Below are 23,177 nucleotides of genomic sequence, written 5' to 3' on the forward strand. Positions count from 1 at the left end.
AAGCATTGCCCTGTCGGGGGTGTATAATGCCCATCTCCCTTCCCGAGGCGAAGGAGCCGCATGCTCTGTCCCCGCCGCTCTGGGCGGTTGGTTTCAGCACCCAAGTCCTGTGGACAGCGGAACCGGGGAACTCGTCATAGCACCACTCAGCGCCCCCAGGTTAGGGACTGATTCTGGCCATGCCATAAACACCGGGGCTGGAGCCAGGCGTGCTGGGGGAGCCGCTGCACCCCCCCCCCCCCGCTGGAACTGGTTTCCATCATATCCAGGGGTTACAGTTTGGTTCAATGGCTCTGGGCACCCGCAGGCCATCCAGTGAGGTACAGAGACTCCCCTCAAACCCCGCAGAGCTAGTGACCCGGGCTGGCTGGGTGGGGTGAGTCTCTTTGACAGGCCCTGGCCTTGGGGGTCTGCTCGCAGAGGACCAGGCCTGTTCACCTGTACGCATGGGGAATGAAGCCCTCAATCCGGCGCAGGAAGCCCAGCACCCGGGGGCACCTGCGGGTTGTCCTCATGGGCTGCGGTCACACTAGACACTCCGGATTTTTTCTCGCTGTCAGCGAGGCAGCGGGGACTAGTCTCTCCTCTCATAGGTTAGCCGGAGAGTGAGGACTGGATCAGCTGATGAGAGGCCCTCTTATATCTGTGAGCAAGCGGCCCCAGCCAGGCAGAAGGGGGAGAGGGAGGGAGACGGGCTGCTGTCTGGCGGGAAGGGACCGAGAGGAACCACCCCACACAGGCGAGATTGGGTCCCTGGCCGGTGCGCCAGCCTTGGGGGAGCCTCTCCTCCAGCTGACATCCTAGGAGGAAGCAAATGCAGTTGAAGGTAAGTTCTGCAGGGAAGTTTCTTTGGTGCTTTGGAGCGGCGGGTGGGGACTGTGCCGGAAAGGCGGGGAAGGGATCGCCAGGGGCTGGGCGTGTCTGATGGACAGAGCCGGGCGAGCCCGCCGTGTCAATGCGGGTTGAGCATCTGACTTGAGGGGAAGAGCCAAAGTCATTCTCCGCAGGGCTCCTGGGGCACCAGAGCGGGACCAGGGCAACTGCTAAGTGGGGAAGCCGCTTGAAAGTGAGCTGGAGCTGCCAGCTGACCAAGTGTCCATCGAGCCCGCGGCTCCTGGAATCCCCCGGGGCGGTGTCTTGTCCGGGGGCTGCAGCCTGGGATCTGGAAGGACCAGACCGGTCCTTAAACCCCCCTCCGCCTGCCCGGCGCGGTTGCGTTTCCAAGGCAGGGCGGGCTGGCCCAGCTGGGTCCATTCGCCTTCTGGGCCGGGGGGGGGAGGGGGCTGCAGCTGTTTGGACACCCAAGCGGCGTGTGTCTTGCAGCGAGACCCCGCCGGGTCTCCCTCCCGGGCGGCCCGATGAGGCGGAACCAGGTGGTGGAAACAAGAACTTCGTTCCCGCCAAGAGCCTGGCAGGGGAGGGAGATTCCGCGGCCGGCAGGAGGTCGAGATTCGGGTTCACGTCGAGTCCGAACCCAACCACCGGAGCCTTCTGCAATTCCCCGGGGGGCGGTGTGTGTGTGTGTGTGTGTGTGTGTGTGTGTGTGTGTGAAACAGCCCCCTTCAGAGTGTTACACAAGCCTACGAAATAAACACAAATCAGCGCGAAAATCAGTTCAAAATCAGCACGAAAAACCACAGCGGAGCATCCGGGGCGAGCGCTCTGGGGTTTGGGTTTGAGCCAAAGCGAAATTGCGACGCAATTGACGCGCCGCGGACGCGGTCCCATTCCGAGGTCGCCCCCCGGCCGCCCCGGTCCCTGGAGCAGACGGGGGGCAGTGGGCGGTGGGGTTCTCCGGGCTCTGCTTTGAGCTCGCTGGCCCCTGTGCGGAGCCCGCCGTGCCAACCTGCCGGCGTAGACGGGGAGTCACCGAAGCGCTGGCGGGAGAGCGCGCGGGGCGCAGCGAGCAGGCTGGTTCTGTAGCGTGTGCGCTCCCCCGCAGCGGTGTGAACGCGAAGTCCCCGGTTTGGTTCGCGTGCACCCAGCTCACCAGAGCGGGATCTAAACTCCCCCCCGCACACAACCACCACCACAAAGCCACCAACGCTGCCCAGTGAAACCCAGGAACTAACCCCCCCCCACCCTTCTAGCCTCTGATCCTCTACTACAGTCCCACCCTTCCGTTTGCCCCGGCTCAGACACCGGGCTGCGGGTTGAGCTTGCCCGGGGAGTGCGTGCTGTGACATGCCCCCTGGGACCATCACGGCGTGGGCTCCCCACCAGCCTACCTGGAGCCCCAGGAGATGCGCTCTGGGGGAGGGGATTCTGCATTGGCAGGGGGTTGACTGGGGGCTCAGTGTCCGCTGGACATGACTGGCCATGAGCTGGGGAGAGCCCCTCTTGGGGAGTGTTCACCCCCCCCCCCCCCAAGCCAGCCACCGGCACCCGCTCAGACCCATTAACGCATAAGCATGTCGGGCTCGATCCTGCTACGTGCCCCCAACTCCCCTCGGCTTCGGGGGCGGCTGATGGTGCTCAGCACCCGGCCGGATCTGGCCCTCGCTGAACTCCAGCCTGGCCCTGCCAGAGAGGGGTGAACCAGCGAGCGAGCGAGCCCCGAGTCCCCAGTCCTTTGGTGCTGCCCGGTGGTTGCAGTGCAGAGCCGGGGAAGCTGCCGAACGCACAGGGCAAGGAGCAGGGCCGCAGGCCAGGACACCTGGGTTCCGCACGGAGGGGGTCTGCGCGTTGGGAACAGGAGGGGCCGGGCCTCTAGGGCCGGAGAGCGATTTTGTAATTTGCTCCAGTCTCTGAGACTGACAGGGGGGAGCTGTTACTATGGTGATGCACATGGGCTGGATGGAGGCGAACACACAGACCCAGCCGGGCCCCCCCGCCACTGGTGCTGATGCTGCGCGTGGCTCGAATCCTAATGGGTCCCTCCAGGGCAGAGCCAACGGGGGGCTGGGGGCAGGGCTTAATTTGTGCCAAGGCTGAGCCCCGGGCACCTATAGGCCTGGCGGCTCCGAGCGCTGGGCACCTTCCGGGCTTGCTGCATCAGTTATGAATGTAAAAAAATTGCTAGTGTCGCAGCATCGCTTTCGTTATACATTAAGCCCTGGCGGGGCGGGGGGGGGCTCACTGGGCATTTCCAGAGGGGCGCAGGGCTGGGGTTCTTTGACGCGTGAATTCCCTGTGCTGGGGACAGGGTAATTACAACCTCCCTGCCACACCTGCAACCCTTAACGGCACTGACCCCGTCTCTCCCCCTTCCCTCCAGCCCAGCGTAGGGGCTGTCTAGGAATTACTGCAGCCAATGGGAGTGCAGCCAGGGCAGCAGTGGGCTAGGGACTGTCCAGACACATGACAAAGGCCGTCCCTGCCCCAGAAAGCTCCCACCCCAGGGAACATGCAGCAAGTGGCACTGCGCAGGGGCGCTGGACCACCGTGCCCAGTGCGGGGGCTGAGAGCCATTGAACCAAACTGTAACCCCTGGATATGATGGAAACCACTTCCAGCCCTGGGGTGCGGGCGGCAGCCCCCAGCACCTCTATCTCCAGCACATACAGCACCGTGTGTGCAGGGAGGAGGACAAGGGAGCAGCAGAGAATAGTCAGCACAGTAGTTTTAACCCTATTTCTTCTCATCATATACGCTGACAGCTTTCCATGCCCCTTTTGCCTTCCGGCCCGTCCCTAGCTGTAATTTTTGGACACATGCATTTTTGGTGCTGTCAGCCATTTGGAGGGGAGGGGGGAAGAAGAGAGAGAGAGAGAGAGAGAGAGAGCGCGCTTTAAAATTCCCATTTAATCTAACCGTATAGGGAGCATTAGAATGAAGTAAGTGAATAGAGTTTTCCATGCCTTTTCCTCAGTTGAAGAAAATATATGTTCCACATTAAGTGCAATTCTAAATAAAGTCTAGTAAGCAGGGGTACGAAAAGTCACAGGGACAGAAGACTATAGCGGTGTTAACATGCATTCTTCGAGAACATTTTAACAGCACAATTCTAAATAAAGTTCTATAATAATTTGAATTTTTTAGGGATGACAGAATAAAGTCTTTATACATAACATGCATTTGTCATTTTTAAAGAAATATATTTTATGCATTTAGTACATTTCTAAATAGCCATTAAATAACTGGACAAAGTCTTAATGAGAGATGAATAAAGGAGACCAGTTAATGCATATGTAGAATTATGCCTTTTTAGAGGAAAATGTGTTTATGCCATTAGTGCATTTCCAATTAAAGTCATTAAATAATATATACAAAATCTTAGTAACAGCAGAATAAAAAGTGTTAGGACATGTATACGTTAACATGCATTTTCCTCAGGTTTTAGAGAATTGTTTTTCATGCAGTTAGTATATTTCTAACTAAAGTCGTTAAATAACTGTACAAAGTATTAATGACAGGAATAAAGGAGAAGTATTAATATACATCATGCATCTTAAGAATTTGTTTTTAATCACAGTTAGTATAACTCTAAATAAAGTTGATCAAACAGTTGCAAAAGGTCACATAGTATTAGTCACACAGAGAGGAAAATACAGCCATAGAGTTAGTTACACTACACAGAGTACAGTTTTTCCACCACCACCACCTCTAAGTTTCAGACATTACCAAGGAAAAAAGGCAGGAAGAAGAGATAAGTGTCTCACCCCACAGACTGTTACTTGCCAAATGGCAGAAACTGGAAACCTTGTACTGGGAGGTTGGGACAAAGCACACCTCATTGGCTCAGCCAATCAGAAGGCATTCTTTTACCCCAGGCTGTCTTGCAGAATCACACATCATAGAATATTAAATTGCATCACATTTTCCTGAGTCACTCTGCAGGATTTTTCTAAATCTACTGCCTATAGAAATAGTCACTATAGCATATTAAAATGTAAAATAGAGCTAAAATGCCAGTCACAAGGGGCATGCATGTAGATTACTTTATTGAACTTTTAACAAAAAAGTTATGTAAATTTAGCAATTAGCCGGATTTGTTTTTATTTCTGGACCAGAAATAAAAATTGCCTCTTTCTACATAAGATTTGTCCTTGAAAACTGGCAGAGACCCTAAATGAATACCTGCCTAACTTTTATTACTTCCCTTATTCCATTTACTCAAGGTAATGCATTTCTTCGTGTTTATTGTAAATTAGCACGATTGGCTTTAGCTCGAAGGAGGCCTGTTAATTTTAGCAGAGCTTTGCTTAAATGAATAGCCCACCATGCAAAAGCAACCCCAGATGAACAAAAACCTGGAAATATAGTTCACTTGTTCACCATCTGAAACGCATGAAGAAAGCTGTAGATTCCAGGGGATAGTATAAAATCCCCTATCATTTACAGAGGGGCTTTACAAAACTTAAAACACAAGCCAAGGCTTTCTAAGGTTTAAAGGACAGTGATAAGAAGGTTGGCATATGCCACCCTCCTCCTCAGCCCCCTTACTTTCTGTTCTGTGTTTTAGTGGTTATCTGAACAAACATGATCCACTCTCCAAAAGGAGCGTGTAGATTTATCAAACTTTTTGCAAAACCTACATAAATGTAATAGTTAAACTTATATCTGTTGATTTCTGGACCAGGAATAAAATGTCCTGTTCCTACATAATTCCTTTCACATTTGTCTTTCAAAACTGGCAGAGTGACCCTAGCTGAAAGACTCTGTCTAACTTTTATACCAATTTCCCTTATTCCATTTACTCAAAGAAATGTATTTCTGCAGAGCCTTCTATGTTCATCTGAAATTAACTCCTATTGGTTTAAGTTGTAATAGAGGCCTTGAGTTTTGTACAGTTTTTGAAGGACAGATAAAAAAATAAAAGTTAGGAAATCAGGCACAGCACTAGTCACCCCAGCCCCACTCTGCCCTGCTCCCCAAAACAAATTAAACATACATTCAAGCCATTTTAGTGTTTGAGGCAGTAGATACAAACAAAATGTTCTTAAAATAGTGTATCAAATGCTTTAGCAGTAAATATTTTGAATTAACAACTTATTTGTCAGGTAAACACATGGCCTCCTCCCGAGTGCCCCGTATGGCTGCCCTGCCTCGGTTTCCCTCTTGGGTCCCCAGTAACTCCATGGAAGCTTAAACTATATTGATGGACTAGAGAGGCTAACAACAAAATCAGTGCAAAGAGGTTATAACAGGAGGCCCACAACAGAGTCCTGATCACCCCAGTGTACATAGTCCTTAAAACCCAGCTTTGTTCTCACCACACCCCACTGTATTCTGCCATCAGTCTTGGATGTGGTATACCTAGACTTTAGTAAGGCATTTGATACGGTCTCGCATGATATTCTTATCGATAAACTAGGTAAATACAACTTAGATGGGGCTGCTAGTAAGGTGGGTGCATAACTGGCTGGATAACCGTACTCAGAGAGTTGTTATTAATGGTTCCCAATCCTGCTGGAAAGGTATAACGATTGGGGTTCCGCAGGGGTCTGTTTTGGGACCGGCTCTGTTCAATATCTTCATCAACGACTTAGATATTGGCATAGAAAGTACGCTTTTAAGTTTGCAGATGATACCAAACTGGGAGGGATTGCAACAGCTTTGGAGGATAGGGTCAACATTCAAAATGATCTGGACAAATTGGAGAAATGGTCTGAGGTAAACAGGATGAAGTTTAACAAAGACAAATGCAAAGTGCTCCACTTAGGAAGGAACAACCAGTTTCACACATACAAAATGGGAAGAGACTGTCTAGGTAGGAGTACGGCAGAAAGGGATCTAGGGGTTATAGTGGACCACAAGCTAAATATGAGTCAACAGTGTGATGCTGTTGCAAAAAAAGCAAACGTGATTCTGGGATGTATTAACAGGTGTGTTGTGAGCAAGACACGAGAAGTCATTCTTCCGCTCTACTCTGCTCTGGTTAGGCCTCAGCTGGAGTATTGTGTCCAGTTCTGGGCACCGCATTTCAAGAAAGATATGGGGAAATTGGAGAGGGTCCAGAGAAGAGCAACAAGAATGATTAAAGGTCTTGAGAACATGACCTATGAAGGAAGGCTGAAAGAATTGGGTTTGTTTAGTTTGGAAAAGAGAAGACTGAGAGGGGACATGATAGCAGTTTTCAGGTATCTAAAAGGGTGTCATAAGGAAGTGGGAGAAAACTTGTTCATCTTAGCCTCTAACGATAGAACAAGAAGCAATGGGTTTAAACTGCAGCAAGGGAGGTTTAGGTTGGACATTAGGAAAAAGTTCCTAACTGTCAGGGTGGTTAAATATTGGAATAAACTGCCTAGAGAGGTTGTGAAATCTCCATCTCTGGAGATATTTAAGAGTAGGTTAGATAAATGTCTATCAGGGATGGTCTAGACAGTATTTGGTCCTGCCATGAGGGCAGGGGACTGGACTCGATGACCTCTCGAGGTCCCTTCCAGTCTTAGAATCTATGAATCACTTCTGCCAGGACAGCCAACCCAGCCCTGTCTTCCAGAGTGCAACCCCACTCTTCTGTTCAGCCCTGGCTGTCTGATTTGGGGATGACAGCCAGCAAACCCCTCTTGATACTCTCCTTGCCTTCAGCCTTCTCTCAGGAACCACTTTGCTCATCTCCTGCTCTGGTCCTGTCTGACCTTTTATAGCCCACTGGTGCTGTTCCGCCCTCTTAATTGGCCCAACTGGGAGCACATGGCCCAGAACAGGAGCGCTGAGCCCAGTTTCAGTTAATGGGCCAGCTACCCTATTTCATGGCACATTTAGCAAAATAGAAAAAAGGAATTAAAAACCACACTCCCACGCATACCCTCTCAACCCGGCCCTCAGAGTAACCCAGCCTTTGAGAGGGAACATGTGAAAACAGCTCCTGGGGATAAGAGAGTTGGGCTGGATTTTTAACGAATGTTTGAAATCTTCATTTAACAAAGCAGTTTTGTAGCCAGTAGTCATGCTTCCACAAGGGTAAACACGTGTCGTACAGAAGCTGTCCTCAGCCTCTGGAGGCATCATGTTACCTGGCTTCCCAAATTTCCGAATAATTTTTCAGAGGGGCTCCGAAAGAGTACGCACATAACCATGACAAAGGCATCAGGAACACTGAATATAGCTACTGGGGCAAACCTGCAAGATTGGCTATGTTTGAGGCCACGTCTACCCTACATACGGCCTCTGCAATTATCAAATTGCGTGTGCACGTGGCTCCTTGTTTTGGGGGTGCATGTCCTCACCAGGAGCGCTTGTGTCCATTGTACTGTCCATGTGGGAAGGTGCCTGAAAGCTAGTAGCAGTCGACATAAGCAATGCAGCATCTACACTGACACTGGCGAGCTAACTACATCCACCATGTCTCTATGCTGCTTGGGGAGCTGGGGTTGCTAAATCGGCATAGAGAGGCACGTACAGCAGCGGGAGCCCAATTTCAGTGAAGACACTTCTGCAGGTAGGTCGACGCAAGGCAGCTTACGTCGCCCTAACCCGGTAGTGTACCAGGCTGCCCTGAGATGAAAAGACACTGCAACATAACCCAAGACACACACGAGAATAGCAGGGACTAAACATGAAACCGAAAAGGAACAACACGGGGCCAGCAAAGCCCTCGGTTATACTCTGCAGCCACGCTGGTGCAAAACTTCAACGAGCAAACTCTCTTGATTTTGTCTGACTGATAAAAAAGGCCCTATCATCCCCCTATGATGGGATCAAATTAAAAGCCGCAGCTGAAGTGGAAGAAGGGTGCGATTTAAGAGATTTGAAGGAAAAGCAGGAGTTGAGCTTGTGACGAAGTGGGACTGTTCTTAATGTTTTCCTCAGTTTCCCCTATGCACTTCTTAAGTATCTAGGTGGTGAGATAAGGGTGTATGGTTGCTGCAGAGCAAAGGGCCAGGGTACATAAATGCCGGACCCTCTGTCTCCTAGCAACTGATGGCCTGGGCCCCTCCTCTGCAAAGGTGCCAACTAAAGGTGTTGGAAACAAAGGGATCAGGTGACCTCCTGGCCTGGGAAAAGAGAAAAAGCCCAGAGAAGGAAGGGCTGGATGGGGGTTGGAGTTTGGAGCTAGCTGGGGACTGGAAGGGAGGGCAGACGGGGGTCTGCCTTGCTGGGCCCCAGAATGGACCCGGCAGAGGGGTCCTGTTCGCTGGACCTACAAGCTCTGTTTTAGGCCGTGTTCCTGTCATCTAATAAACCTCCGTTTTACTGGCTGGCTGAGAGTCACGTCTGACTGCGAAGTGGGGGTGCAGAACCCTCTGGCTTCCCCAGGACCCCGCCGGGGCAGACTCGCTGTGGGAAGCGCACGGAGGGGCATATGCTGAATGCTCCCAGGAGAGACCCAGGAGGTGAAGCTGTGTGAGCTTCTTGCCCTGAAGACAGTCTGCTCCGAGGGAGAGGAGGCTCCCCAAAGTCCTGACTGGCTTTGTGGGGAGCAGTTCCAGAGCATCGCCCGGGGACTCCGTGACAGAGCTGTTCAGGAATACTTTGCAATGGACCAGATGCCTTACCACGCATGTTCCTACCACATACCCACAAGCCCCAAGGAACAGGGTAACCCTCCAACAAGCATTGGATATAAAAATCATACCAAACTAAATGTGCAAATGTCTCCGCCCTCCCCTCCCCCGCCCCTTCAGCCTCCTTCCTACTATGACACAAACACCGGATACAGATCTAGAGCCCTCATCCCCCCCAGTTTTCGCTGGGTTGCCCACAGCCTTCCAGTCCCGCTGCTTCAGATCTCATCACGCTTCATGGGACAGGGTTATGCTGGATAAAGAACGACAGGCAACAGACAGTGTGTTGCCCTCCTCAGGGGCTGGGTCAATGCCTGCAGAGCCAATGAGAAATCAATCGCCCTTTGAGGTTTGCCGGGCTGAGCCCTTGGAGGAGTGGGGGAATTGGAGAAGTGGTTTGCAGGGCATGAGGCGCATAATCCTTCACTTCTCTCCTTTGTGCTTTTCCTGCAGCAAACGAAGCTGAGCCGGTTTGGTCTGACAAAGCCTCCAAGCGTCCGGCTGGGGCCGAAGGCCAAAGATCGTGTCTTGGTGTCTGGGGACACCGACCTGCCCCTTCCAGTTCTCTATAGAGCTGCACCATCTGGAAGCACCTGGGAAGGCAGCGGTGCTGGCTCCGGCCTCCTACCTGCCCGCAGCCATGGAGAACAGCAGCAAGTTCGACAGCCCCACAAACATCTCCCTGGCCAGCAGCAACGCTGTCTTCGACGTGATCGAATACAAAGCCATCTCAGTCTTCCTGGTGCTGGTGATCTGCGGGGTGGGGATTGTGGGCAATATCATGGTGGTGCTGGTGGTCCTCACCACCCGGGAGATGAAGACGCCCACCAACTGCTACCTGGTTAGCCTGGCAGTGGCCGATCTGATGGTCCTGGTGGCTGCTGGCTTGCCCAACATCTCGGACAGCCTGGCGGGGATGTGGATCTATGGGCATGCTGGCTGCCTTGGGATAACCTACTTCCAGTATCTGGGCATCAACGTCTCCTCCTGCTCCATCACGGCCTTCACCGTGGAGAGGTGGGAGAGGACGCGGCCTGCCCCTGTGCTGGATTGGCAGCCCTGGGGGCCAGAGCCCTCTGCCCGCAAGGCAGGGCAAGCTTCCCCTAAGCCACTCCCTGCCCCTCGCCCTCATGCAGACAGACCCCCTCTAGGGATGTGACAGTAGTTCTGTCTCTGGTGCCTATTCAGTTCTTGGCCTCTCTGGTGAGACACCCTGGAAGGGAGACAGTTAGCACTAATGTTAACTAGACCCAGTTCACCCCGGCCTCTCAGAGGCTGCTCACCCACCAGTGAGTGGTAGCAACTCTAGTCGTTCCCAGCCCGGGTCTAAGGGGAATCAGTCACTAGACACGGAACGGTGCCCCCGTCCCAGTGGCTAGGCTCTTTCTTTGCCCATTGGGACGCATGGGTTTCGTGCACGCAAATCCGACTGCCCGGAGCACAGTGCCAGAACGGGCAGGCTGGCGTGAGAGAGAGCATGCACAAGCAGGAGTTAGCACACAAAAGGCCAAACCTCTCCCTCCCCCCACCGCACTCCCCCATGGGGCTGGAGTTAGCCCCACCCCACACACAGCTGCCAGGTCCTGGTTAGGAAAGATCAGCGTATAGATCGCTTTTTAATAAGTGCCAAGGAAACCTTCCCCCAGCAGCCCTGTGCTCTGCTCATTGCCTTCGTTATTTTGTAGCTGAACGTGATTCAAATGGTGCAGTGGGGCATTTCAGGGAGCTCTTTCCAATGGGCCGAGGGGGGGCGGGAAAGTCCAGCTGTAAACCTTTTGTCAAGGCTTCTAAAAATTAATACTGGCCACTCCAGGCTTGTATTAAACTCCCAAGGTAACAACTTTTCTCTGACTTTGATTTGGTAAACGCTGCCACCACCCAAGGGAATAAACTGCCTCTTGCAAATCCTGGAAAAACTCAATTGGGAAGTTTTCCCTGAGGCCCCTCGGCTTTTCCACCCCTCCCTCAGGGAAGCGGAGAACGAAAACAAACAAGAGGGAAGCCCAGCTGTTACCACCAGCTGATTGAAAAACATGCACAAACCTTTTAAGACACAAACCCAATCCGGTTTTTAAAAAAGGTTAATTTTATTAAAAAGAAAGAAAGGAAACACATCTGGAAAATCAGGCTATTGCTAGATTTTATAAAGCAACTGAAAAGGAGTTAAACACCAGAAATGGCTCCTTGGGGTCCAGCTTAAGGTTACAGAAGAAAAACAAAAATACCTGAGTTTAGCACAGAGGAATCCACAAGCTAAAATAAAGAAATAAACCTGATCACATCTATCTAAACATTCCCTGTCCCAATGAATCCTTCTAGGCATGGAAGATAATTTTTCATACCTGGTTCAAACTTTACACAGCACTCCTACTGCCCCTGTCTCTTCAGCCCAGAGAGAACAACTGAGACACAAAGGGACAGCTTTTCCCCCCATTTTTAAAAAGTTCTAGACTTCCCATTGGCTCTTTTGGTCAGGTGCTCACTCCCTTTCCTTTACCTGGGGAACTTTGTTAACCCTTTACCGGGTAAAGCAAGCAGAGAACAGCCACCAAGAAGGACTTTATAGCTAACTGGCTGGTTGGGTGTCCATAAAAGGGAGCTACCCCCCACTTCATTTAGCACACCTTTAAATGGCTCCAGCAGCTAAAAGGGACGTCTCTAGTATTTGTATAGCAGTAGTGCCTAGAGGCTCGGCCCTAGATCGGGGGTGGGGGGGCATGGTGCTGGGTGCTCTAAGAAAAGTACATAGTAAGAGACAGGTCCCTCCCCCAAAGAGCTTATATTCAAAACAAGGGACTGGAACCATCGTAGAAGGGGGGGGGGGGCAAGGCCAAAGGGCCCCCTCCCCTTCTGTGGCTGTCTGCTCCGCCAGCTGCCCTCTCTTCTGGTGCCCACAGCAGCCCCTGGTGGGTGAAAAGTGTAATTGCAGCACCTCCCAGGCAGAATCTATTATTCGTGAGGGAGGGGGGAAATTCTGCGGGTGGGGGGAATTCTGCAGTTATGTTTCTTTTGTCAAAAGTGTGTGTGTGTGTGGGAGGGGCATAGCCCCCTTGGTCCCCCCACTTCCAGCACCGGTGATGCAAAATAAACAAGACAGGCAAAGGAGCCCTCCAAGTAAATGACTTGCCTGAGGTCCGCCAGCAGAGCCAGGAATCTCCTGACTCCCAGTCCAGTGCCCTGTCTGCTAGCCCATGCTGCCGCTCTAGTTTGTAGTGTTCAAGTCTCTGAGGACCAGTGTGAACATGCAGATGGCACCAGCTGAGTCTGCTGTAGAAGGCCTCTGTGTCCCCTTCCTGCCTGCCACGAGTCGTCTCTGTCCCACCTTGCCTGCCTAGCCCTTTCCTCCTGGCCAGTGTCATGGCTCTATCCTTCCTGTCCCCAGGTACATCGCCATTTGCCACCCAATGCGCGCCCACACCATGTGCACGGTATCCCGGGCCAAGCGCATCATTGCCTTCGTTTGGATCTGCACCTCCATCTACTGCATGCTCTGGTTCTTCCTGGTCGACATCAATGTCAACAAGAGCCAGCACCTGGAGTGTGGCTACAAAGTCTCCCGCAACCTCTACCTGCCCATCTACCTGCTCGACTTTGCCCTCTTCTTTGTCACCCCCTTGTTTGTGGCCACCATGCTGTACGGGCTGATCGGGAGAATCCTCTTCGCCAGCCCCATCCCCGACCAAGCTGAGGCCACCGCTGAGCCCTGGAGAGAGAGGAGCGGGAAGGAGAAGAACGGAGTGGACACACGGGAGAGCAAGCCCAGCAGCCGCTCCAGGACCAGAGGGGCTCTGTCCTCCCGGAAGCAGGTATGGAGATCTCCCTAGTGGCTCTGTGCCCAGCGAGCGTAGCCAGGTTCACAGCAGGGCCTCCTAACCCACGCCTGGTAAATGCTGCCTGGGGAAAACCGCACGGTGTGCATGCAAAATGGATGCTCTAGCAAACGGTGGGGTGGTGGCCCCCTGGAAAGGTGACCTGAGCATCTTTATTTAAAGAAGGAAGACGCTGCTCAGTACTGCCAGGCTGAGATGGCTGGGAGGCGCCCTCCATGCTCACGGACATGCCCAGCTACCCCGGAGGGTCTAGTTGGGCACAGCAGCCACAGGAGGGGATCCGGACTCTCAGGGGGAAGAGCAGCCCTCTGGAGGAGCCCAGCACAAGGCCTCCCAGTCCGGTGCCGGACTCTGCCCTCCTTAAGCCACAGGCATTGGCCTTATGCTGGGCCCTGCACGGGGGCAATTTCCAACTCCCCAGGCAAAGTGCATGCCCCACACCGCATGCTGAGCCCTGGGGATGAGGGAGGGGGCACATCTCGCTTTACACTGGTGACAGTGATGGGCTCTGAGGGGCTGGACATGGGGTGGGGGCAGGTAATGGGGCAAACTCCCAGCAACTGTCCTGTGTCTGACAGCATCCTCCTAATGCCACCACGGCTCAGCCTTCCCCACCCCCATGTCCAGGGACCTGGAGGCAGACAGGTGTGGGTATTAAGCCAGGGGGACATTACAGGCAGGTGGCCGAGTGTCAGACTGTCGGGGGACCAAAGGGGAAGATGGCAAGTGCTGGGATAAAGGAGGCAGGAGTGGAAACGTGGCATCCCCTGCTCTGGGGAACAGCTGGGTCCTAGTGCAGTAGCCCTCAAACTTTTTACCTCATGCTCCCCCTTACCTCTGTCTGCGCCCCACCCCCAGAACTGGGCCGGGGAGGAGAGATGCAGACAGAGGTAAGGAGGTCGAGACTGGGGCCAGAGGGCCAGAGCTGGGGGTAAGGCTGGGAGCGACATGGCCTGGCAGCCGGACCAGCAGCTGGGGTTGGGGCCAGGAGCAGAGCTGGGTGGCACTCCCTCCCTCCTCACCCATGGGGACTGGCCTGGGCCCCTCCGTGCCCCCTAGGGGGGCTCGCCCCACAGTTTTGTGGACCTCTGCCCTAGTGACCACAGGACACAGGACCACGGTTTAGTGACCACAGGACCCTTGGTTTAGACTCTGCCTTCTCTGCCCATCACCCCAGCCTCCCTTGGCATAGGCACGCAGGGTCAAGCCCATGGTGAAGTTAATGACATGACTTGATTTACACTGGTGCCCTGACACACACCCACATCCACACTCCACCCCCTCTGGCCACCCCCCACTGAACTGCACTCTGCTCAGAGCCAGCAGACTGGCCAGAAACTTACCTCTGGGCCTGGTGCTGCTGCTGTGGCATGGAGGGGGCTGTAAATCTGAGTTGGGACAGCTTCCCAGTAAATCCAGGGTCAAATACCACCGCCTCCAGGGACAGCCTGGCCAGTTCCCGGACGGCCCAGTGCAACCCAGCCAAAGGGCCCAACTGAACAAATGCTTCTCTTCTGCATTTAAACTTAGGAGGGAGGTGAGTGTGTGTGTGTGTGTGTGTGAAGCTTCTTAAACATTGTAAAATCTTTATTTACTTTACATACAACAATAGTTTAGTTACATATTATAGACTTATAGAAAGAGACCTTCTAAAAACGTTAAGATGTATCACTGGCACGCGAAACCTTAAATTAGAATGAATAAATGAAGACTTGGCACACCATTTCTGAAAGGTTGCCGACCCCTGCCCTAATTGGTTCTCCCTCCTGGGTGCTAGCACCCTTCAGAGACGCCTCCATGGCTTTTGCCTTCCCCACCTCCAGGAGGCAGTTAATGGATTTTCCATGCCTGCTAGGGTCCATTTTCCAGTGCCCGGAGCTGCATATTCAGGGGTTGATTTTTAAACGTGCAATTGCCCAAGAAAGTGAGTTGCACATTTGCATGCTGCTTTGCTGACACAATTGCACAGACAGATCCAGTGACTCCATGCACAAGAGGCTATGAGCATTTGCACGTGCAATTATCTGATGCACACGAGCTACGCACTTAGTGTGCTTAAAAATCAAGTTACAGGCTCCCAGGTGCCTTGGGGGGAACGAAAGCCCCACGAGCGGCTTTAGAAGCAACTCTTCTTCTGGCAAAGAAGCAACTTTGACAAACCCCCATGTTTTGCCCTGAGCCTGCTGCTTTTGTCCTTGCCTGCATTGCTACAGAGACGCAAAGGGCCCCTGTCAATGACGGGCTGAACCTCGACAGTTCTTCGTCCACAGCGATGACCAGATCAGTCGAACGCAGGTGACAAAGCAAAGGAGTGGGTGTTTTTCAATGCTGCAAGCCCAGCCCAGTGACAGAGCACCCTGCTTCACTGTCATCACCCCCAGCCAGAGATGCTGGAGTCACCACCTAGCTAGTGAGCGGCCCCCACCAGACACGGGCCACTGGGATCCAGCTCTCACCCTGTGCAGCTGGGACTGAAGGCTGCTTGTCAGTAGCACAGGCAGGTGTCGATTCAGAGGGTGAGGGGAGCAGAGTCAGCTGCCCTGGGTGGTTGTGCCTGCGTCCGATGTCTGATCATGAGCCCTGCTTTAAAATTAGCCGGCGATTCCGTGCTAGAGTCCTGAACCTGCCTGGAAGTCCCTGAGCAGTCCTGGGTGCTCAGGGTGGCAGGATCAGGACTCAGGTCCTCACCTACCAACAATCAGAAAGTGCTGGGGAACGCTGGAGTTTGCAAGGCCCCGGAGGACCCCAGAGGGCTCCTTCCCTGTGGGCTACACAAAGCCAGCCCTGCTGGGTCTGTTCTCAACGTGGTCTTCCCCGGTCAGCTCTGGTCCCACAGCATATGGCCTGACATAGCAGGATGCCCGGTGGGGGGAATCACCTCAGATGTTCTCACATACCAACCAACCCTGTGGCTATGTCTAGGGGCCGCCACTGGACAACGTCAGAGCCAGGAATACAGAACAGTCCTTCCTACTAAGAACGTACTGTGGGGAGGGGCTGTCACCACCTCAGCAGAAGACACAGATGTTCCACATAAGAATGGCCAGACTGGCTCAGAGCAATGGTCCATCTAGCCCAGTGTCCTGTCTTCCAACAGTGGCCAGTGCCAGGTGCTTCAGAGGGAATGACCAGAACAGGGCAACAATCGTGTGATGCATCCTCTGTCGTCCAGTCCCAGCTTCTGAGAGTCAGAGGCTGGGGAGATGCAGAATATGGCGCTGTGTCCCTGCCCATCCTGGCTAATAGCCATTGATGGCTCTATCCTCCATGAACTTCTCCAGTTCTGTTTCGAACCCCACATGTGGGCTCTGCTCTGCTCTCTCTCCCTCCCCTGTGATGCCACTCAGTATAAATAAGCCATCAGAACTGCTAATGGGAGACGCGCATCTCTGATAACCTAACTGCGGCCGACAGGAAATTATTCGGGCCCGACGCAATGAATAGTGAGCGAATCCAGGCCGGTGTGCCACAGGGATTTAATCATTCTCCGAGATGGGATTGTCTTTCTGGAGCCCATGAATAACATTAGGGCCATGGGGGATGTTGCGAAAAAGGGCTGAAATAAACCGGCACCTCATAGACTTGTTCTAGGGAAGCAGATGATTGGAGGATTTTTATAAATCAGGACACAAATGCACTAGCAAAAGCATGTGTGGGAGAGACGGAAGAGCCCAGGGCTGGGCGAGCAGGGGGCTGCAGGGCAGGACTGAAGGGCACCGGCAAAGCTGTGGGGGGGAGCCCAGGGCTGGGCTAGCAGGGGCTGTAGATCAGGATTGAGGGGCATTGGCAAAGCTGTGGTGGTGGGGGGGGGGAAGCCCAGGGCTGGGCTAGCAGGGGGCTCCAGGGCAGGATTGAGGGGCACAGGCAGGAGTTTAGGGGTGGTGGGAATGTTGGGTAGGGTGGGTTTCGGGGACTCGACTAATAAAGAGTGCTGCAGCTCAGGAATGTGGATCATTCTGGTAAAGTGGGGGTGAGGGTGGGGACCCTGGACCAGATCCTGCCCACACACCAGCCCTGGATATTAACCCTTCACCTCCCTGAACACTCCATTTCCCAGGTGCTCAACGGGGAGAAGAGAAGCCGAGGAAACAAGGGGCTGTGAGAAGCAGGGGCCATGAGATTGGCATTGGCTCCCGTGTGCTACCGGCTCTCGCTGATTTGGCTTGGTCCTGGCTGCGCCGGGCAGTCAGGCTGGGGGCTGCCGGGCTCTCAGCTGGGTTTCACCCAGCACATGCTCGGGGAAAGATGGATTTTCAGGGGATCACTGACCCCCAGACCACAACTCTGCTCCGTCCAGCCCCTCATGCAGGGGTCGGCAAACTATTTGGCCCAAGGGCCACATCTGGGTGGGAGGGGTTTTTCGGGGTGTGGGCTCTGGCCCGGTGCCACTTACTTCAAGCAGCTCTGGGGTGGCAGTGGTGTGCAGCGGGGCCAAGGCAGGCTCCCTACCTGCCCTGTCCCTGCGCCGCTCCCAGAAGTGGCCAGCATGTCCGGCAGTGGCTCCTGGAGGTGGGGTGGGGCAGTTGGCTACACCGCGCACTGCCCTCACCTGTGGGTACCTCCCCCGAAGCTCCCATTGGCTGTGGTTCCTGTTCCCGGCCAATGGGAGCTGCAGTGGGCGGTGCCTGCAGGCAAGGGCAGCACATGGAGCCCTCTGCCCCGCCCAGAGGCCGCAGGGATGTGGTGCTGGCTGCTTCAGGGAGCGGCGCGGGGGCCAGGGCAGGCAGGGAGCCTGCCTTAGCCTCGCAGCTCCATGGGGCTGGCAATCCCGTGGGCCATAGTTTGCCCTCCCCTGCCCTAACGCCTGCAGAGCTACCCTGGGAGTAGAACCTGTGGCTGTCTGGGAGCGAGCCACAGAAAACCAGCCTTCGCTTGGCCCTCCCTGTGTCGGGCTGATTTCAGTAGCTCATAGCGTCAAGAGACACTTCAGCCAATCCACCCCCCGCCCCAGTGCTCCTGTCCGGTCCGATCCAGTCCCGGAGCTGCCTATCCTGGAGGCAGTGCTGCTCTGTCCTAGCGATGGTGCTGGTGCCGCTGGCAGGTCTGCTTCCCCACTCTAGGTGAGACACCCCCCAGCCCCCCCCAGCCAAGCTCTGATTATAGCCCAGCCCTCTGGTCACTGGCTGGGGGGGGGGGGGGCTCCCTCCCCGCTGCCTCCAGAGAGCTCCCAGGGATGCTCAGAGGGGGCTGTCAGTTTCCAGCCCTGCTTAATTCCTCCCTGCTGTGAACCTGTGGGAGACCGGAGGAGCAGCTTGCTCAGCCTGCGGGATTCAGGCAGGGCCCCCATGCCTTGGCACGGGGACATTCAGGGATGCCTGGGGATGCCTGGCTGGGTTCCCACCTCGCGGCTCTGTGAAAGCAGGAGCGCCGGGTGCAGACAGCAAGCCGGGTGCCAAGCAGTCAGTGCAAAGCTCGCAGCCCTGCTCCGGCAGATCCCCAGGCAACACAAAGCCAGGGGAAGACGTTGAATCCCACCCCTGTCCTTCCCTGCCCCCATAGCTTTGAGCCAGCAGGCCCTGCTGGCCCGATAGCCACGGGCCAGGTGGGAGAGGGTGTGACGTGGCTCCAGGCCTGACCCTGGTGACTGTGACTACGGGGACCTGCCCAGACAGTGCTTCAGCTGCGGCGAGTCAACTGGGCTGGGGCTGCCGGCCCACGGGCTTTGTGGTGAGACTGGGGTCTGGGAGTTGGTCTCCATGGGAGGCGAATTGTCCCCATGGCGACCCTCTAGGCCTCCCCACCGTGTCCCCTCTGCAGGTCACCAAGATGCTGGCGGTGGTGGTGATCCTTTTCGCCCTGCTCTGGATGCCCTACCGGACGCTGGTGCTGGTGAACTCCTTCATGGACAACCCCTTCCTGAACCCATGGTTCGTCCTCTTCTGCCGGCTCTGCGTCTACGCCAACAGCGCCATCAACCCCGTCGTCTACAACCTCATGTCCCAGAAGTTCCGGGCCGCCTTCAACCGGCTGTGCAAGTGCGGGGGGGAGCCGCTGCCCCGCAGCCTGTACATGACCACGGCCAGCTACAGCCTGGCGAGGGAGCCCCTGCCGCCCACCTCCCAGCCCCTGGACCACAAGGAAGATAAACAGCCCCCAACAGCGAGCAACACGGCTCTCCCCAAGCGACAGCAGCCACCACCACGGAGCAAGGCAGACAACGGGGACAAGCTGTACTTCAGTGTGGTGTAGACCTCCCCCTCCCCAGCTCCATGGCTCCCCCGTCTCCGTATATAGAACAGGGGAGGCTGGTTGGGGGACGCTGGGCTCAAAATCCAGATCCGATCTGCATCGATGTCCAGCGCTGGCTCTCACAGAGCACATGTGGGTGAGGGAAAGTCCAGGGCGCACAGAGACAGAGGGGGCCAGCACGGAGGTGATCCAGGGGGAATCAATCCAGCCCCCACTTTGTGCCTAGACACTCTGACGTGGCTTGGTTCCCACCCCTGCAGCCTGGTGGTGAGGCAGCCAGCCCCAGGCAGGGATCACAGATCCCGAAATAGACGCTCTTGTTTTCCCGAGGGTTTGCCAGCACCTCTAGGCTGTGGCACTGTCAGAAGAGCTATAAAAATTTGAGTGCCACTGCGTCTCTGAGCTCATCAGTTGGGCTTGGTTCCTGTGTCCAGCTTTGGAGGAAGCCCTGACGCCAGATGGGGAAAAAAAATCCAGACAACGCCACAGACAGCAGGCGGTTAAACTGGCAGCGGTGCGCCAGAGGCAGTAGATGAGGAATTTCTGTTCTCCCTGTCTCATAATACAGAAACAAGGAGACACCCAATGAAACCGAAAGGTGGGAAATTCAAAACGGATAAAAGGAAATCCCCTTTCTCACAGTGACTGTGGAACTCACCGCCACATGAAGTCATTAAGGTGAAGAACTTAAGATTCAAAAAGAGACTGGCTATGGATAACATCACAAGGCAGCAAACAGCCCAGTATCCTACCAACTAGGGCTCTGCTCACCAGATAACGTGTCGCAGCCAACATCAACGCCCCCGCAAGGCAGCTGCAGGTTTCACGGGGCCTCATAGGAGGTCATTGAGCATTGCACAGAACTAAATACAAAGAGAGAGGGGCGCTTGCTATTTAACCCTTCGAATGCTGGCATTTTCCAGATCAATGAGTGCACTAGAGAATCATCTCCACTGGCTCGTAAATGATGGCAAAACCACCAGAAGGAGACTCTCCTGCCCCAGAGATCTAAGGTCTAAGAGATCTAAGGACCGAAGGTTGCCGACTCGGGCAGCGTTGCCTTGGTGGCCTGTTTGTTCTTAGCCGGGGTTACCGACAGTCCCGGGGAGCTAAGTGCTGCTTGCAGAGCTGTACCCTCCCTCCTCGGACCGGAGGTGAGAACTGGGGAGAGACGAGGGCAGCTAACGCTGGGACCGGAGTTTAAGTTGTCCTGGGCCCGCGAGTGGGGAAGGAAGGGGAGCTAGACTAGATAGACTTTACCCCCACGTACACACTGCCTGCCTGTATTATTGATCTGGTTTTACTAGACATGGGCTGCAGCCGTGCATTTTGAATCTGGATGCAAAGATCGGGCGTATTTGGATCCAGAGTTCTGGTTCAGCCCATTATAAACAGGGGGCCACTTGCAAAATCGGGAACCAGCCCCCATCTCAAACCCCTGCAGAATTCCTAGATGCTCTGGTCCTGGCCTCGCTCCAGATTTATTTCTGACCAAAGCACGGGCCTGCGAGCAGGATGTGCTGTGCCCTCTGTAGCATGAATACAGAGCCCCGGACTGCCCCACCCAGGGGCTGAGGTTTGTATCCACGTGAGTCTGTATAGCTCAGCATAAACCCAGGTAGCTGTTGTTTTAATTCACACCTGGATTTGCAGAACCTGTGGCCCTTTGTATTTCAAGCCTTTGTGTTTATGGGTATTTGTATTTCTGTTTTTCACCGGCTTGCTCGGCCCCCCGAGAAGCCATTGTAGGGGTGAGTATAACCCGAGGCCTGGTCTCCGCTGGCTAGTTGCAGATCCCAGTTTACTCAGTCTACAACTTCCTGCTGTGGGGCTTCCTCCCCTTCGCGCTGAACAGCAGAGAATTGCTCCATGTGGGGGCTGGGCTGGGGCGACGTAGCCCTGAGCTGGGTTCCGGCGCGGGAGGTGTCCTGAATAAATAACACTACGGCTGCACTAGCTGGATGGGGGGAAATGCTGGAAGGTAGCTAGATCTTGGGTTTCAGCCCCAGCCGTGGCTCCGGGAGGCTAAGAAACCTGGGCAAAGCAAGCACAGAAGCAGCAGGCATTGGCCTCCCGTTGTAAATTACTTGTAACATTCTCGGAGAATAAATCGTTCATTCGGAAATTCTCTCCCTCTTGTTCGTTATGTATCTGCTCACGGCCTAGAACACGGAGCGATGAGCAGCCCCCAGCACAGGGCGGTTCTGGCTGGGCCCATTATAGAGATGTACAAAACGTCTGCAGTATTTGAGCTGCTTTGAGACTCCAACACCTCCCTCCGCCCCTGCAAGGTGCCTGGGGGTTAGGAGCCCAGGCTTTGATCTGGGCCAGTCCTAGCCTTCTCTACACGCGCTGGAAATGGATGAGAGATGCTCGTTGAACCCGCTTAGCTAGAGAGGCCAAAAGGACTGAAGGGAAGAGGCGAGTTTTCCTGGAGCCAGGAAGAGCTTCTCAACCGAGAGCCGGGGGACGTTCAATGACGGGGAAGGGTAGCACGTTTAAGGAGGCTAGAAAGGAAATACTTTTGCGCACAAGGCCGGATTAGCCTGTGGAACCCATTGCCACAAGGTTTCCTGGAAGCCAAGAGGTTAGTGGGATTTAAAAAAAGGACTGGACAGCAAGAACAGCCGAGGGGCAATAATACAGATTTTGAACAAACCGAGTGCTTGGGAAAGGAGCTAACCCTCCTGCTTCAGGGCTTAAACCAACCACTAGCTCTTGGGGAGCAGGCAGCTTATCCCATAATACCCAGTACAGGGGATCTTGCCCCTCCCACTGAATTGAAGCATCAGGTACAGGCCACCGTCGGAGTCAGGATCCTGGACTAGACAGACCAGAGGGCAGAACCACTCCGGCAGTTCCTAGGAATTCTAGCCCTGGCTTTGACCCGGTTTCCCTCTCAGGGCCTAGGCAAATCATGCCTCACTTTCCCTGTCACGTGACGGGGTGCCAATGCTTTCAGGCGTTGGAAGGGAACAGAGTCCTGCCCCCAGCACCACCAGTCAGCCAGCAGCAGAGGCCAGGGAGCTCCGACACCTAACAGCGCAGGAACTCCCAGTCCCTCGTGCAGCTGAATGTGTCTCGCTACTCAAAGGGCTGAGTTTGAAGATTCACCTCTGCACTGTCACATGCACACTCCCTCCCCACACGAAAGCAGCCCCGTTTCCCATCACAAAGCAGATCCATGCAGTGGTGTCAGCTGACTAGTGACAAACCTACTCTCGCGCTATCCTCCTCCCAGGGTTGCTCAGAACTTCCCAACAGCCGCAAAGAGAGAAATCTGCCAGGGCACAGCCCCCTTCCCCCTGGCGACAGGCTGCACTCATGTCGTGCCAGAACACTCCCCAACACCATTCCAGTGCTTCTTTTAGGAGCTGGAACAGCGTTTCAGGGCTTCTGCCAGTCCCTTTTCCGCCCCACGTCCTCCAAGGTGGTAGCTGGTGGTGCCAGCGGTGGGAGCCAGGGACGCTGCAGGTGGGAGCTGACAGGGGAGCCCTTGGGAATGTGGGCAGAGGCGTTGCTGGAGCCAGGTGATGTGGGGAGCTGGGTAGCAGGGCTTCCCAGACATTGGCACCCCCCGCAGGGAGCAGGAGCTGAGCACAGGTGGGGAGAGGCGGCTAGCCCAGGTTCTCCTGCAGTGACACACACCAGCAGTGCGCGTGTCCGTTATCCCCCGGCTCCAGAGGAGTGAAGTGTGAGGCGCGTGAATAGAAGCTGCGAGCCGAGTCGCTCTTTCCTCTCGCATTGTCTTTTTCATGAATAGACT

At 54.5% G+C, this 23,177-nt stretch overlaps 1 protein-coding gene across 1 annotated transcript; it reads left to right on the forward strand.

Annotated features, from left to right (window-relative positions):
- Window positions 1-713: 713 nt before the first annotated feature.
- LOC128848841 (thyrotropin-releasing hormone receptor-like) lies at window positions 714-21,510 on the forward strand. The gene is made up of 4 exons (XM_054049056.1): window positions 714-826; window positions 9,846-10,409; window positions 12,775-13,198; window positions 18,980-21,510. The coding sequence occupies exons 2-4, from the start codon at window positions 10,033-10,035 to the stop codon at window positions 19,409-19,411; spliced, it is 1,233 nt and encodes a 410-aa protein (XP_053905031.1). The 5' UTR covers window positions 714-826; window positions 9,846-10,032; the 3' UTR covers window positions 19,412-21,510.
- Window positions 21,511-23,177: the final 1,667 nt, after the last annotated feature.

Source organism: Malaclemys terrapin, chromosome 14 (assembly GCF_027887155.1).
Source record: "Malaclemys terrapin pileata isolate rMalTer1 chromosome 14, rMalTer1.hap1, whole genome shotgun sequence".
In the NCBI taxonomy this organism is placed as follows: domain Eukaryota; kingdom Metazoa; phylum Chordata; order Testudines; family Emydidae; genus Malaclemys; species Malaclemys terrapin.

Coding starts and splice junctions, on each gene's coding strand:
- LOC128848841 (XM_054049056.1), top strand. CDS start 10,033: ATGGAGAACAGCAGCAAGTTCGACAGCCCCACAAACATCTCCCTGGCC. Junction 10,410..12,774: donor ACGGCCTTCACCGTGGAGAG/GTGGGAGAGGAC, acceptor TCCTGTCCCCAG/GTACATCGCCATTTGCCACC. Junction 13,199..18,979: donor CTCTGTCCTCCCGGAAGCAG/GTATGGAGATCT, acceptor TCCCCTCTGCAG/GTCACCAAGATGCTGGCGGT.